This window comes from Amblyraja radiata, chromosome 6, assembly GCF_010909765.2.
Source record: "Amblyraja radiata isolate CabotCenter1 chromosome 6, sAmbRad1.1.pri, whole genome shotgun sequence".
Taxonomy (NCBI): domain Eukaryota; kingdom Metazoa; phylum Chordata; class Chondrichthyes; order Rajiformes; family Rajidae; genus Amblyraja; species Amblyraja radiata.
In genome coordinates, this window is record NC_045961.1 from 50,719,816 (window position 1) to 50,735,814 (window position 15,999).

General features: G+C 43.3%; 1 protein-coding gene and 1 long non-coding RNA gene across 2 annotated transcripts in view; both read left to right on the forward strand.

Annotated features, from left to right (window-relative positions):
• The window catches only part of LOC116974715 (anoctamin-7-like), a 45,516-nt gene extending 38,321 nt beyond the window's left edge, over nucleotides 1–7,195 (forward strand). The window contains exons 10-11 of the mRNA XM_033023436.1: nucleotides 2,559–2,648; nucleotides 6,982–7,195. Of these exons, the coding sequence (XP_032879327.1) occupies nucleotides 2,559–2,648; nucleotides 6,982–7,170 (279 nt within the window). The 3' untranslated portion in view covers nucleotides 7,171–7,195. The remainder of the gene's footprint in view (nucleotides 1–2,558; nucleotides 2,649–6,981) is intronic.
• Nucleotides 7,196–8,340: 1,145 nt separating this feature from the next.
• Nucleotides 8,341–10,638, forward strand: LOC116974383. The gene is made up of 3 exons (XR_004412351.1): nucleotides 8,341–8,480; nucleotides 10,292–10,401; nucleotides 10,493–10,638. It is a non-coding gene; the product is annotated as an uncharacterized LOC116974383 (long non-coding RNA).
• The last annotated feature ends 5,361 nt before the right edge of the window (nucleotides 10,639–15,999 follow it).

The following is a 15,999-nucleotide window of genomic DNA, read 5'->3' on the forward strand; positions in this document are numbered from 1 at the left end:
ATGTGGAATTATTCACTATATGATAGTGCATAGTGGAACCGAAGGCAGCCCATAGAAGTTCATATGTTCCAGGAGCAGAATTTAGCCATTTGGCTCCACCATTCAATCATAGCAGATCTACCTTTTCCTCTCAACTCCATTCTCCTGGCTTCTCCCCATAACCCTTGACACCCTAACTAATCAAGTTGATAGTTGAGATTGATATTGTGCAGTGATCAAGAGTCTGAAGTTGTTGGGAAGAAGCTATTCTTGAACCAGGTGGTCTTGTTTTTCCATAATATGACCAAGAACTATAATAGAATAATTCCTCAGAATCTGATCATAATTCATTCACCCGCTCTCAGAAGATAATGAAGCACCTACAATTAATGAAATGCATGAATGATAGGTAGATTTTGTGGGAAATGGTAAATGTAATTGTTTACTGACCCCTTTGAAAAATTGAAAGAAAAAACTCAATGATCTTTTGATTTCAGCTTTACGTTTTGCTAATAAGGATATTTAATATGTTTGAAAATAAAGAGACAGTGAGTACAAAGCTATTTAGCTGACATCTTAGTCTTGGGGACAAAAGATAGATTTACTATCTATAATCTTTCTTTCTGATTCTTTAAATGGAAGATCCTCTCCAAACTAATGCAAGTTTTAGTTATAAACTTGCAACAATTTTTTTTCACAAAGACCGTATTCCTCTTCTTTCTCTGAGAGAAATCTCTCATGTTTCATAACAGAATATCATCTGCTGTTCAAATTCCTTGAAAGTAGTTATGACCTGTGCGGGGATATTTAAAGAATTGGAAGATCTTCCACGTAAAGAATATAGAAGAATCTGCTTTTCCTCTTGCATTTTCACTCCAAACTTATTGCTGATCCATAAAATCACAAGATATGTTGGCATGCTGCAAGATTCAGAATTGTTCCGATCCTCACACAGAAATTAATACGTGACATCAACATTAATTGCATTAGTATTAGGATCATCCAATAATGATTGGTTGGGGACGGGGAAGATAGAATTGTGGGGAAAGAAATGCATTGAGATGAACCAATTTTCCTCAAATAAATATTTATCTATGTGGGTATGAATGAGATGGATTTCTCTTCAAAGTTGATTGAGGCTTTGTGTTTTGGTTGTCATCCATCTTCATCAATGATTGTTAGGGATAACCTAACATATTTTAGAAACTGCAAGATCGTTCTACTGCTTCACATACCATCCTTGCAAATCCATCTGGGGATCTGGTTTGAATAATAAACTTTTCAATAAAGTATTCCTGTTTCCAGGACTTGAGGGCCTGAGCTAAATGGAGAGGTTGGGCAGGCTAGGACTTTATTCCTTGGAGCACAGGAGACTGGGATGATCTTATAAAGGTGTATAAGATCGAGGGGAAGAGAAAGGGTGAATGCACACTTACGCACAGCTGGGGAATCAAGAACCAGAGGACATGGGTTTAAAGTGAGAGGGGAAAGATTTTATAGCTACCTGATGGGCAACATTTTCACAAAGAGGGTGGTGGGTATATGGACGAGCTGCCAGAGGAGGTAGTTGAGGAAAGTACTATAACAACATTTAAGAGACATTTGGACAGGAACATGGATAGGAAAGGTTTAGAGGGATATGGCCAAACGCGAGCAAATGGGACATGCGCAGACGCGCAACTTGGTCGGCATAGGTAAGTTGGGCCAAACGACCTGTTTCCATGCTGTAAGGCTCTTTGCCTCTATGACTCTATTTCCTTTTGTCGAGATTGTTTTCAGGAATGGGTGAATTTTGTAGTCTCTTGTAGCTTATTAGTTTAGTCCCATGTTAACTAGTCTGCTTACTGCTACATCTGTATCCTTTCCTGCCTTAGCTACTTAGATAATAGCCATTAGGGCTATTTGATCGATTTGAATTTAGTTGATTTCCACGGCACACTGCAATGAATATTGAGTGATATTTTGATTAGAATACTAATCGCTTAATTTTCAGAACAAATCATTTCCAGTGCAATGAGAATGTTTCATAGAGGTAGTTACTCTGACTTGTTCAAATTGAAGTTTAGTATTTATTGTCTAATGTAAAATAACCATCTCATCTTCATCCCGCACTACAGTGTAACCAAAGCTACCAGTGTTTAGGTATATCTGTCGTGGCTGGATAATTTTCCATAAGATCCTGCATTTCTTGCAATCCTAGAACCTTCATGGAAAGAAATCAATTCAGAAGAAACATGCCTGCAAATGTAATAAAATAGAATTTCAGATGCTGGTTTATTCCAAAGATAGACACAAACTGCTGGAGTAACTTAGGCAGCATTTCTGGAGAAAATGGATAGGTGAACATTTCAGGCCGGGAAGACGGGTCCTGACCTGAAACTCCAAAGATGCTGTCTGGCCAGCTAAGTTACTCCAACATTTTGTGTCTAAACATGCCTCCAACTTGAGTTTACATTTTGGTTGAGTTTGACGTTTCCAAATTTACCATATTACAGTGGTTAATTATGGATTTGCATGGGAAAAGAAAGCAACTCAACAGTTTCAGTAAACTGAGTATCATGTGTTCATTTATCCTCTAGAACCTAGTTACTGGTGAAGATGAACCTTACTACCCAGGTACACTGAGGCGAGCAAAGATGCTTCTTTCATTTTTGGTGGGGATGCTCATGGTAAATATTCCTTACTAATGGCTTTCATTTCTTTCTTTTACTGATGAAATATCTCCTTTATCCCAACGCTTCCAATCCCTCTTCAACGAGATAGATAATTACCTGATGAGGATATGTTCAGGAAGAGCTGCTACTTTGCAGCACCAGAGTCCTGGGTTTGATCCTGACCTCGGGTGCTGTCTGTGTGGACTTTACACTTTAGACATACAGTGCGGGAACAGACCCTTTGGCCCACTGAGTTCGCGCCGACCAACGATCACCCCGTAAGCTAGCACAATCCTACACACTAGGGACAATTTTACAACTTATCAAAGCCAATGAACCTACAAAACTGTGCATCTTTAGTGTGGGAAGAAACCGGAGCACCCGGAGATAGTCCACGCGGTCACAGGGAGATCACATGAACTCCGTACAGACAGCACCTGTAGCCAGGATTGAATCTGGGTCTCTGGCGCTGTAAGGCTGCAACTCTACCGTTGTGTCACTGTGCCGCCTAATGTGTGGAGTTTGCACGTTTCTATGTGACTGTGTGGATTTCCTCCGGATGCTCCAGTATCCTCCCACATCCCAAGGACGTGAGCGTTTGTAGGTTAATTGGCCTCTGTAAATTGTTCAAATGCAGAAACAAGGACCTGCAGATGTTCGTTTGCTAAAAAATACACCAAATGCTGGAGTTATCAGTGGGTCAGGCAGCATCCCTGGAGAACATGGATAGGTGATGTTTCGGGTCGGGTCTGTAAATTGCCCCGAGTGTCTAGGAAGTGGATGAGATAGTGCGATAACGTGTGAACAGGGGATCGATGGTCAGCGTGAAGGGCCTGTTTCCATGCTATATCTTTAAATGATTCAATTCCTATCATTGTTTTGAGCCAGCACACAATGTCTTTTTTGTGAAAAGTAGTTCCTTGTTTCTGCTCTTTAGCTGCAACCTTGGCTAACACAATAATGGTCAATCAAGCAGCTAAATTTCCATTTGACAATATGAAATATGACAACCATAATCCCTCCCAGTTTCCTCCCCACTCTCCAACTGTTTAGCTTAATATATTTTTGTCATGTGTACTGAATTACAGTGAAAAGGTTTTTGTTGTGTGCTATCCAGTCAGTGAAAAGATTATACACGATTACAATCAAGCCGTCCATAGTGTACAGATACAGGATGAAGGGAATAATGTTCAGTGCAAGATAAAGTCCAGTAAAGTCTGATTAAAGATAGTCCGAGGGAATCCAATGAGATAGATGGGAGGTCAGGGCCGCTCTCTAGTTGCTGGGGCCGCGGAGTGTTTCTGGAAGTGGGGGGGCTGAGTGCTACTGATCACTGGCCTTGGGGATACCTGGCGAGGGAGTGGAGCGACCGAGTGGACGAGGGTGTGGGAAGGGGGTGCGCCCCCCCCCCCCCCCCCCCCCCCCCCCACGGTAGGGACTTTTTGAAATTTGATGTATTAAAATCATGTTTTAATGCATTGTAGAAGTATGATTTCAATGTTTATTGTTTGAAGTATATTTCATATAATGTAGGGCCTACATGAGTGATAGGAGCAGGTGATTATTATTTTTGTTATTGCCCCATATATCCCCCATTCACCCCCCCACCAGATCTATGCTAGTGCCTTCACTGTACAGAAAATTAGACAAAAACACTTTTAAATGTGCTATAATTTCAAGTGTTTTTTTTTGTTTGTAGTTGGAAAAAGGGACAAGAAATAATCATAAAATTTCCTGATTTTGTAAAGTCATACAAATTGTGTTTTTGCTCGGGGAAAAAATCAGAGTATTTTGAAAGTATGCGTTCTCCTTTAGACGTATATTTTTTTTTTTAAATTTGAATTTAGAATCATCAAACCATGACATTAATAAAGGGGGTATATTTTTGGGGAAATGTTACTTTTTTAAAAGTAAGACTTTCAAGAAATCTAAAATGTATTAGAAATATATGTTTCAATGCACTGAGTCTCTTGCCCAGAGTAGGTGAATCGAAGACCAGAGGACAGATTTAAGGTGAAGGGGAAAATATTTCATAGGAATCTGAGGGGTAACTTTTTCCACACAAAGGGTGGTGGGTGTATGGAATAAGTTGCCAGAGGAGGTTGTTGAGGCAGGACCTATCCCAACATTTAAGAAACAGTCAGACTGATACATGGATAGGACAGGTTTGGAGGGATATGGACCAAAAGCAGGTAGTGTAGCTGGGACATGTTGGCGGGTGTGGGCAAGTTGGGCCAAAGGGCCTGTTTTCACACTGTATCACTCTATGACTACATTATACCTCCAGCATGCATGAATGCTTCAAAATCAAGTGGTCGAGTTTTATTGCCATATACTGCAGCATAGAAACATAGAAAATAGGCGCAGGAATAGGCCACTCGGCCCTTCGAGCCAGCACTGCCATTAAATATGATCATGGCTCTTCATTTAAAATCTGTATCCCTATCCTGTTTTTTTCCCATATCCCTTGATTTTCTTAGCCCCAAGAGCTAAATGTAACTCTCTCTTGAAAACATCCAGTGAATTGGCCTCCACTGCCTTCTGTGGTAGAGAATTCCACAGATTCACAACTCTCTGGGTGAAGAAAGTTTGTCCTCATCTCAGTCCTAAATGGCCTACCCCTTATTCTTAAACTGTGACCCCTGGTTCTGGACTCCCCCAACATTGGGAACATTTTTCCTGTAGTTACAGTAAGTGAAAATCTAGCAGGCAATCAGGATGCTTTCTCCAACCATCCCCATTTGAAGGCCACTATCTTCCACCGCTTCTACCCAGTGCTTGGTACCTACTACCAGCAGCCACTGGTTGTCCTCCACGATGCACCGAGCTGCAGCCTGGTCCATGCCGGTCACCAGAGCGAATTTGGCGCAGAGACTCTCAAGGCAGCGGCGCAATGCTTCCGACGCCTCCGACGTCCCAGGACTCTTGCACTGAGGCTGCTCCATGGCCGGAGCTGCATCGAGCCACTCGGTGCAAACACTCGCCAGCCCCGGCTCCCTGTCCGCATCTGCCCCCGCCGCTGCTTCTGCTTCCATCCCTCCCTCCGCCCCGGCTCTCCAACACCTATGGCCAGGTTGCTCAGACCAGAGCAGCGCCTTGTCCAAAGCTGGAGACACTGAAACATGTCTCGCCAAAAAAGTGGGGGGGCTGCAGCCCCCCAGTTCCGTGGCCCATGAGTTGGTCTTCTTCTTTCGTGTGGCGTGCACAGCCTAAAGTTGTTGGACAACTTGTTCTATTTGATCTTCCTTTGTGCACGTCGAGTTGATTGCATTAGTCGAAACAGGGCGGACCACGTGAAGGTTGCAATCTTCCACCCCATGAGTTGGTAATAGGATGGTTCAGTTGCCTGATAACAGGTTGGAAGAAAATGTAGTCCTGACGACTGCTTATTTCTCTATACATTCAAATTATAATTTGTAAAAATTAATGTTGGTGATAGGGTATTTATCAGGGCACACTTTTCAGAAGTTTCCATTTTTATTTGATAGCACAAATGCCGATAAACTAATTACTGCCCTAATATGAGACCAATAGCCATGTTAATTCTCACATATAGACACGCTTCTACTCGATTCCCAGTAACCTAATGGGGTGAAGGTTGTGGTTACTTGGTGCGAACATTTATGGGGAGATATGGTCACTGGCTACAGTGACCTATGCATTGTGGCCCTACCAGCTTTCGGGAGGACAAATATTGTGATAAAGAGATTCAAATAGTACAGGCATTCTTGAATCTTGAGGTTTTACACTACTCCTGGCCTTGGACTTAACTCACAAGTCCTGCTGATCCACAGAAAGCTGCAACATAGAAGATGTATTGATCTCCCCACCATTGCAAAATGGAGACAATAGAGCTAGAAGATTTGTAAGCACCCCTCAGGTATGTTATGCTGCTTCTTTGGAGTCCCAACGTGGGGCTCAATGCCAAATCATGAGGGGAATTGATAGGGAAAATGCACAGGACCTTTTGCCCAGGGTAGGGGAATCCAGAACCAGAGGATATAGGTTTAAGGTGAGAGGGAAAAGATTTCATAGGAATCAAAGGGACAACTCTTTCACTCAGACACTGGTGGACATATGGTCAGAGGAGGTAGTTGAAGCAGGTACTATAACAACATTTAAAAGACATTTAGACAAGTACATGGACAGGAATGCTTTAGAGGTATTTGTCAATGGGCCAAGGTGGGTCAATGGAACTACTTAGATGGCTTTGACGGGTTGGGTCAAAGGGCCTGCTTCTGTGCTATATGACTCGAAGTCCATTGAGGTGATCTTGTTGACTGCAAACAATGACTGAAAATGTAGGAGTTTTACTTGAGCTACCTAATTGCGTTTTGTATTTACACAGGTCCTTGCGGTAATTCTCAGTGTCATTGCAGTAGTTATTTACAAGACATGGGCCAGGATTAGAATGAAAACTTCTAACGCATTTATCAGCTTTTTGTTGACCACAGTTGGTGCCTCATTACTCAATGTGGTGTCCATTATAATCTTGGGAAAGGTAAGCTTTCAATTTATCCTTCCAATAATGTATTGATTCATGTTTCCTTATCATTTTTATTTATCTATCAATCTATGGATTCTCCCAATAATCTGCCAGAGGAGGTTGTGTTCAAAAAGGAACTGCAGATGCTGGAGGTTGCTGAGGCAGATACTCCTAACAACATTTCTAAGACACTTGGACAGGTACATGGATAGGATAGGTTTAAAGGGATATGGACCAAGCGTGGGCAGGTGGAACTAGTGTGGATGGGGCATTAACTGGCTTGTTAATGCCTAATATAATAGTTAAATTGTACAACAAAACTATAATTCCATAACATGAAAATTGTAATTAGATGCAACATCTTGGAAGGCATGGACGAGTTTGGCTGAAGGGCCTGTTTCCGTGTTGTATGACTGGCTCACATCTTGAGCCAGTCATACAGAATCAGAATCAGAATCAGAATCACACTTTATTCGCCAAGTATGTTTTGCAACATACGAGGAATTTCATTGGCCAGGTCAGTCATACAATTAAAAGTAACAGATCACTCAAAACACATTTTAACATGAACACCCACCACAGTGACTCCTACACATTCCTCACTGTGATGGAAGGCGAAATAAAGTTCAAGTCCTTCCCTTAGTCCTTCCTCGGTCGTGGGCCTTGAGCCCCCTTTGACGGGACAATCTTGACTCCTGTAGCCGGCGGGGTTTTGGTCATCCGCGTCGAGGCGATCAGCTCATGCATCGGGGGGATGTCAGCTCCCCCGCGTCGGGCGAACGAACCTCACGTCGGGGCTGGTCGAACCTTCCGCGACGTTGGAGCTTCCCGACTAGCCTGTCCCGAGACTGCGAGCTCTTGATGGTAAGTCCGCGGTGTTTGCGGTGGGAGCGATCCCAGACAAGGGATCAGCTCCGATGTTAAGTCCACGCTCCAGGATGGGGTTCACAACAGTCCGAGGAGGCTTCCAGCTCCATCGGTTGTAGGCCGCAGAGCCCGGAGAATGTGATCCAAAAATTGATCACAACTCCGGGAAGGTAAGAACCTGAAAAAAAGTTTCCCCCGATCCCCTCCCCCCTCCCCCCACATAAAACAAACAGAAGAACATTAAGACAAAAACTTTTAACAAACTAAAAAATAACAAAAAGAGTGAAAATACTAACAGACTGCCGGCAGGGCAGCCATCGCCCCGGCGCCCCTGGTGGATTATGGATGTATATATATAAATTATAAGAATCTCTTGTCATGTATGAGGATATAATTGTCATGTATAAGGAGAAAAAACTATTTCTGGCGCTTTTTAACATATAACCTTCTTTTGCAGATATATCATATAATTGCGATTAAAATGACAGATTGGGGTAAGTACATATATTTTTAATGCACTTCAACAATTATCTCAGTCCTTCTTTGAGTGGCAATGAGCAAGAGAGTGTTGATTTAGAAACCACAGCATTTTTAATGCAGAGAATCTTAAATCCCTTACTATCTACTTCCTCGGGAGTTGAGGTCCAATTTAGCCATCTTGAAAATTTTAGTCTATTTTAGCTTTTTTAGTTAAGTTTAGAGATACAGCACGGAAACAGACCCTTCAGCCCACCGATCAGCAATTCCCGCACATTAACATTATACACAAACAAGGGACAATTTACATGTTCATATTATCATGTGATAGGTGCAGAATTAGGCCATTCGGCCTATCAAGTCTGCTCCGCTATTCAATCATGATCTCTCCCTCCCACCTAACCCCATTCTTCTGCCTTCCCCTGACACCCGAACTAATCAAGAATCTATCTATCTTTGCCTTAAAAATATCAATTGACCTGGCCTCCACAGCCTTCTGTGGCAAAGAATTCCATAGATTCACCACCCTCTGACTAAAAAAATTCCTTCTCATCTCCTTCCAAAAGAAACATCCTTTAATTCTGAGGCTATGACTGCAGTCCGATACTCTCCCACAAGTGGAAACATCCTCGCCACATACAAGTTTACCAAAGCCAATTAACCCACAAACCTGCATGTCTTTGGAGTGTGGGAGGAAACTGGAGCACCCGGAGAAACCCTACGCAGGTCACAGAGGCAATGTACAAACTCAGTGCAGACAGCACCAGTAGTCAGAATTGAACCGGGGTTCCTAGCACCGTAAAGGGCCTGTCCCTCCTAGGCGACTTTTTAGACGAGTGCAGGAGACTCTGCGCTCGCCTCATGATTGCCACATGGTCGCCACATGTTCGCTGGTGGTCTCTATGCCCCCCTTTCTGCACGGATTCTGCCCCACTCTGAAGATGAAATGGGGGTAATAATCAGCAATGTATTATCACACTGAACTAGAATGGGCAAACATTACACAAATTCATCTTACTTTATTAAATACAGCAGCACTGGGAATGTTCTGATGGTTTGTTGGTGTAAGTCATATGGATGGCAAGGCTGCAGAAAGGAAGAGAAAAATGGCCTTTAATTGTATATGAAATGGATAAAGAAAAATAACACGAATGACAAATCGTCACCACTTCATGTGGTCCTCTGTTATTTTTAGAGTCATAGTGTCATACAGCATGGAAACTGGCTCATCGACCCAACTTGCCCACGCCGACTAACATGCCCCATCTACACTAGTCCCATCTGCCTGGTTTTGGCACATATCCCTCTAAACCTATCCGATCCATGCACCTGCCTAAATGTTTTTTAAACGCTGCGATAGTACCTGCCTTAACTTCCATCTCCGGCAGATTGTTTTCATTACTTCATAGCTATATCTCTCGTTTCCCTTTCCACTGACTCTAGTCTGAAGAAGAGTCTCGATCCTTAACGTCGCCCATTCCTTCTCTCCAGAGATGTTGCCTGTCCCGCTGAGTTACTCCAGCAATGTTTGTCTATCTAGGGTGCTCCTGTGACTTATGATCTTATGAACTTTATCCTTGCTAATACATCAACCTCAACCCAATAAACTTCTGTGCAGCAACCTTTCACGTGGCATCTTGTGGAAAGCCTTTAGAAAATCCAAACATGCTACATTCACTGGCTCCAAACTAATCGACAAAACTAGCAGACCCATTCGCTCTAATGAAATAAAAAACCTTTGAGAATTTTACATTTTGCCAAGAAATGAAAATGTTTCACTGAAGCTGACGAATCAGTTTTTACTAACAGGCTGTTCTTTTCTTCACAGAAAATTACAGGACTCAGACTGACTACAAAGACGCATTGATATTAAAACTGTTTCCTTTCCATTTTGCTAACAGTTACTCATCACTATTTTATATTGCATTTCTTAGAAAGGTAAGTAATGGAATGCTGAAAATCTTGGCAGAATGTGATTTCATTGATATTTAAACTACTAACCAATGACTTTTTAATTGTTTATTTATAGGACAATCAGAAGTTCTTTCAATTGATTGGACTATCTGACTTTGAAGATAATTGCGGGGAACTGAACAATTGTGTGTCAGAGCTTAGTATTCAGGTTCTTATACTCATGATCTTTAAAATGGGACCCAAGTTCATATCAGATATTTTAATACCGTAAGTCATTTTGGGCTGACTTTTGCTATGTTACTTGTGTCTATGGTGAAAACAGGGAAATATTGATGGATGGATGGGATAGGATGGATGGATTGGTTGATTGATTGATTGTTTGATATAACAGGTCCTTCCGCCCACCGGGTCCAAACCAACCATCGATTGTCCCATCCACACTAGTTCTACGTTATCCCACTTTCACATTCACTTTCATAGGGAGTCTACACAGTAGGGACAATTTACAGAGTCCAATTAGCCTACAAACCCACACATCTTTGGGATGTGGCAGGAAACCAGAGCACCCGGAAGAAACGCACGTGGTCACAGGGACAACGTACAAACTCCACACAGACAGCACCCGAGGTTTGGATCCCTGCAACCATGTGGATTTCCTCCGGGTGCTCTGGTTTCGTTGTCTCTTGCGCTGTGAGGCATCAGCTCAACCAGCTGCCCCATTATGCCACCCACAATATTGGCCACGATATTGGCCTTGGCACTAGCAGGAATCCCTCTTCCCCTCTAGAACTCAGATACATTTTGCATCCAATTAAATAACTATCAGAAATATAAAATTATAATGTAATATAATTTTACTGGAATGATGCCTGATTAGTGGATATTAGCTACAGAGAGTTGGATAGACTTGAATTGTTTTCTCTGGAATGCTGGAGATAGAGGGGAGATCTGAGCAGAATAAAATCATGAGAGGCACTGATAGGGTAGATAGTCAGAACCATTTCCCCAGGATAGAAGAATTAAACTGGAGGGCATAGCTTGAAGGTGAGAGGGGAAAAGTAGGAAGGAGAGGTGCAGGGCAAGATTTTTACACAGAGCGATGAGTGCCTGAAATACGCTACCAGGAGTGATGTTTGAGACAGATACGATAGTGGCGTTTAAGAGGCTTTTGGATAAGTACATAGACATGCAGGGAATGGAGAGATATGGATTATGATGAGGCAATATCTCCAAGTTTGCGGATGACACTAAGCTGGGGGGCAGTGTTAGCTGTGAGGAGGATGCTAGGAGACTGCAAGGTGACTTGGATAGGCTGGGTGAGTGGGCAAATGTTTGGCAGATGCAGTATAATGTGGATAAATGTGAGGTTATCCATTTTGGTGGCAAAAACAGGAAAGCAGACTATTATCTAAATGGTGGCCGACTAGGAAAAGGGGAGATGCAGTGAGACCTGGGTGTCATGGTACACCAGTCATTGAAAGTGGGCATGCAGGTGCAGCAGGCAGTGAAGAAAGCGAATGGTATGTTAGCTTTCATAGCAAAAGGATTTGAGTATAGGAGCAGGGAGGTTCTACTGCAGTTGTACAGGGTCTTGGTGAGACCACACCTGGAGGATTGCGTACAGTTTTGGTCTCCAAATCTGAGGAAGGACATTATTGCCATAGAGGGAGTGCAGAGAAGGTTCACCAGACTGGATCCTACCTTGTCTTATGAAGAAAGACTGGATAGACTTGGTTTATACTCTCTAGAATTTAGGAGATTGAGAGGGGATCTTATAGAAACTTACAAAATTTTTAAGGGGTTGGACAGGCTAGATGCAGGAAGATTGCTCCCGATGTTGGGGAAGTCCAGGACAAGGGGTCACAGCTTAAGGATAAGGGGGAAATCCTTTAAAACCGAGATGAGAAGAACCTTTTTCACACAGAGAGTGGTGAATCTCTGGAACTCCCTGCCACAGAGGGTAGTCGAGGCCAGTTCATTGGCTATATTTAAGAGGGAGTTAGATGTGGCCCTTGTGGCTAAGGGGATCAGAGGGTATGGAGAGAAGGCAGGTACGGGATACTGAGTTGGATGATCAGCCATGATCATATTGAATGGCGGTGCAGGCTCGAAGGGCCGAATGGCCTACTCCTGCACCTAATTTCTATGTTTCTATGTTTCTATGATAAGCAATGGTCTTGGCATCATGTTTGGCGCAGATATTGTGGGCCAAAAGGCCTGTTCTTGTGCAGTACTGTTGAAAGTTCTATTATACCTGTACCCTCAACTGATTGAAATATCCCAGAATGAAGAAACTTTAAAATATTGTTCTTAAACTGCGGCTGCTCAAGTTCAAAATTTCTGTCAAGCATCTTCTTCTTCTTCTTAAGCCCTTTGCTCCTCTTGGGAGCATAGGGCATTGACAAATGTCCTCTACCTCACTCGGTTGTTGGCAGTTCTTTCGAGATCTCTCCAGTTGAGCCCACTCTCAGACATTTGTCTCGAGACCTCTTCTCCAGCTGTTCCTGGGGCGACCTCTTTTCCTTTTTCCTTGGGGGTTCCATTTCAGGGCTTGCCGGCTGATGTTTGTCCAACTCCATTTTCTCCTTCGAATTTGTAAGTCAATGGGCTCCTGGCTTGTTCTTTTCCACAGGTCCACATTGCTTACTTTGTCTCTCCACCAGTATTCTCCTAAGGCAGGTGTTAATGAACGTTTGCAGCCTGTTTGTAGTATGTTTTGTTGTTTTCCATGTCTCTGATCTATACAGCATCACCTGTTTCATATTTGAGCTAAAGATGCGTATTTTGGTGTTGATTGAGATGTGTTTCGAGCTCCAGATCTTCCTGCGCATGTTAAACACCACCCTAGCCTTATTAATTCTACTTATTTTGTCTGCCTATGCCCCTCCAGTGATGTCCACAACACTGCCTAGGTATGTGAATGTTTCTACCTCCTCTAGAGCATTGCTGTGTATAAGGATAGGGTTGCTGATTTTGGAGTGGATCCTCATCACCTATGTTTTTACTGTATTGGGTGTAAGACCAAGTTTTGTTGCAGCTTGTGAGAGTCTGTCCATCTTCTCCTGTTGTATCTGTGTGTGTGAAAGGAGAGCTATGTCGTCTGCAAAGTCAGATCATCTAGCTGCTCCCACATTGTCAACTGAATTCCATTTATTTTCCCTTCATTTGTTTCCATCATGATCCATTCAATTGCCAGGAGGAACAGGAATGGTGGCAATAGACATCCCTGCTTGACGACAATCCTGACACTAAAGCTCTGAGAGAGCTGGCCTGCATGCATAACTTTGCATGAGGTTCCATCATACGAGTTCTTGATTAAGTTTATGATCTTGGTGGGAATTCCATAGTGGTCCATTAGGTGCCATAGTGTTGTCCTGTCTAAGCTGTCAAAAGCTTTCTCAAAGTCGATGAAGTTGATGTACAGGGACGTGTTCCATTAAATAGACTGCTCAATGATGATGCGTAATGTTGCTATGTGGTCTGTGCATGAGCGATCCTTCCTGAATCCTGCTTGCTGGTCCCGTAGCCTCTTGTCTACAGCTTCCAGAAGACGGTTGAAATGACCCGGTTGAGAATTTTACTGAGTACAGGAAGTAGGGTGATCACTCAGTAGTTGTCACATTTTCTTAGGTCACCTTTTTTTTGGCAGTTTCACGATGTATCCCTCTGACCATTCTGTGGGTGTCTTTTCCTCTTCCGAAATTCTCCCAAAAAAGCCATGGAGCATGTTTGTTGATGAGTCTATATCTACTTTCAGGCCTTCAGGTGGAATATTGTCAGGGCCAGCAGCTTTGCCAGTTTTCTGTTGCTTGATTGCAGCCTTTATTTCTGATTTTGTTGTTCTGTCACACTTAATTTGTAGTGGTATCCTGGTTTAGGAATGTGTGTCTGTACAGCAGGTGGGTGGCCTGTTTAGGACATCTTCGAAATGTTCTACCCATCTGTTGAGCTGCACCTCCTGGGTTGAAAGCAGTTGACCGTTCTTGTCTGTAATTGGTTTATTACTATGCAGATATGTCCTGGACAATTTCCTTGTGATGGTATATAACTCCCTCATGTTCCTTTGAGTCGCTGCAATTTCTGCCTCTTTGGCTAGCCTCTCCACCCGTGTTCTCTTGTCCCTCCTGATGTTCTTTCGGACTTCTTTGTGGCGTCTGTTTTACTCCTTTTGGGCTAAAGCCTTTTCAGCTCTTGTTCTTGAGTTGTTCACTTTCTCCTTTAACTTTCTCCCTGTTGGTTTATGTTGACGGTTTCTGGTGTTATCCACTCTTTGTGCTTTTGGGTTCTTCACAGGTTGAGCTTCAAGCAGTTTTTAGGTGTTCCCACTCATTTATTGTCCATCCTTCCTTCCTCCTTCGCTGTAGCTCCGTGTTTTCCCTTGAGAGGGTATCCTTGAACTTCTTCACCACTTGAGTACTACTGAGGTATTCAATATTGCATTTAGCTCTTTGGCTTTTGGCCTGGTGGTGTCTCTTCAGCCTTAGCTTGAATTTCCCTACCTGGAGGTAGTGGTCTGAAGCTGCATCTGATCCTCTTCTTGCTCTGACCATGGACCTTCTGAACTTTTTACAGATACAGATGTGGTCAATTTGATTTTCTGTGACATGATCTGATGATCTGATGATCTGATGATCTGATGACACCCAAGTTGTTTTGTAGATTGTAAATGGCGAGATGTTTGCTGAGACCTGTGTTAACAATAACCTAGTGATTGGGTAGGTTATCACTAGGTTATTGTTAACACAGGTCTCAGCAAACATCTCGCCATTTTCATTCATTTTCCTCACTCCATGCTTTCCCATTACTGCCTCATATCCCTCGTTTTGGCCTCCAACCTTAGCGTTGAAGTCACCTCAGGATAATAAGGTCTCTGCCTCCAATACTACCAAGTAGGTGGTTCAAGCTGTCATAGAACCTGCCGTTGACCTCATCCTCTGCATTGTTGGTGGGTGCATAACATTGGATTATGAAGGCTTTCACTTGTTGTTGGTTTTGAATGTTGCGGAGATGAGGCGAGAGCTGATGGTTCCCATGCCATTAAAGCCTTTCTAGTATCTTTCATCATCATGATGGCCACTCCCTCTGTATGCTTCGCTCCCTCCTCTTCCTGTCCGGAGTAGATAATGGACTGCCCGCTGACCAATTTGATCTCCCCTGACTGTGTCCATCTTGTTTCAGTCAAGCCCAGGATTAAGAGATTGTAGCGCAGCATTTCGTTGGCAATTGTGGCAGCCTTGCCTGCCTGGAACATGGTTCGGATGTTCCTTGTCCCCACAAGAATGGATTTCATTGGCATCAGTAAGTGTGTCAGCTTCCCAGCGCCCTTGCGGGTTTGGCTGGGAAACGTCATGTTCCACATCGCTGGGGCACCTTCTTCAACCAAGTGTGTCATTTAGTTTTCATTCGTCAATGTTTCTGTAACTCACACTTTTTTCCAGGATGGGGTAGTTAACCCCAGCCAGGGACTGCTTAGTCTGCCTCATCACCCGAGACCTGTCCGGTTCGGTTGAACCTGCCAGGGATATGAAACCCCATCCGACATAGCTCTCAGGATCGCTGGAGTACACAAGCCTCTCCCCCACGTCAAGGTTGCAGTCCAGGAGAGGAAACTGTCAAGTGTGC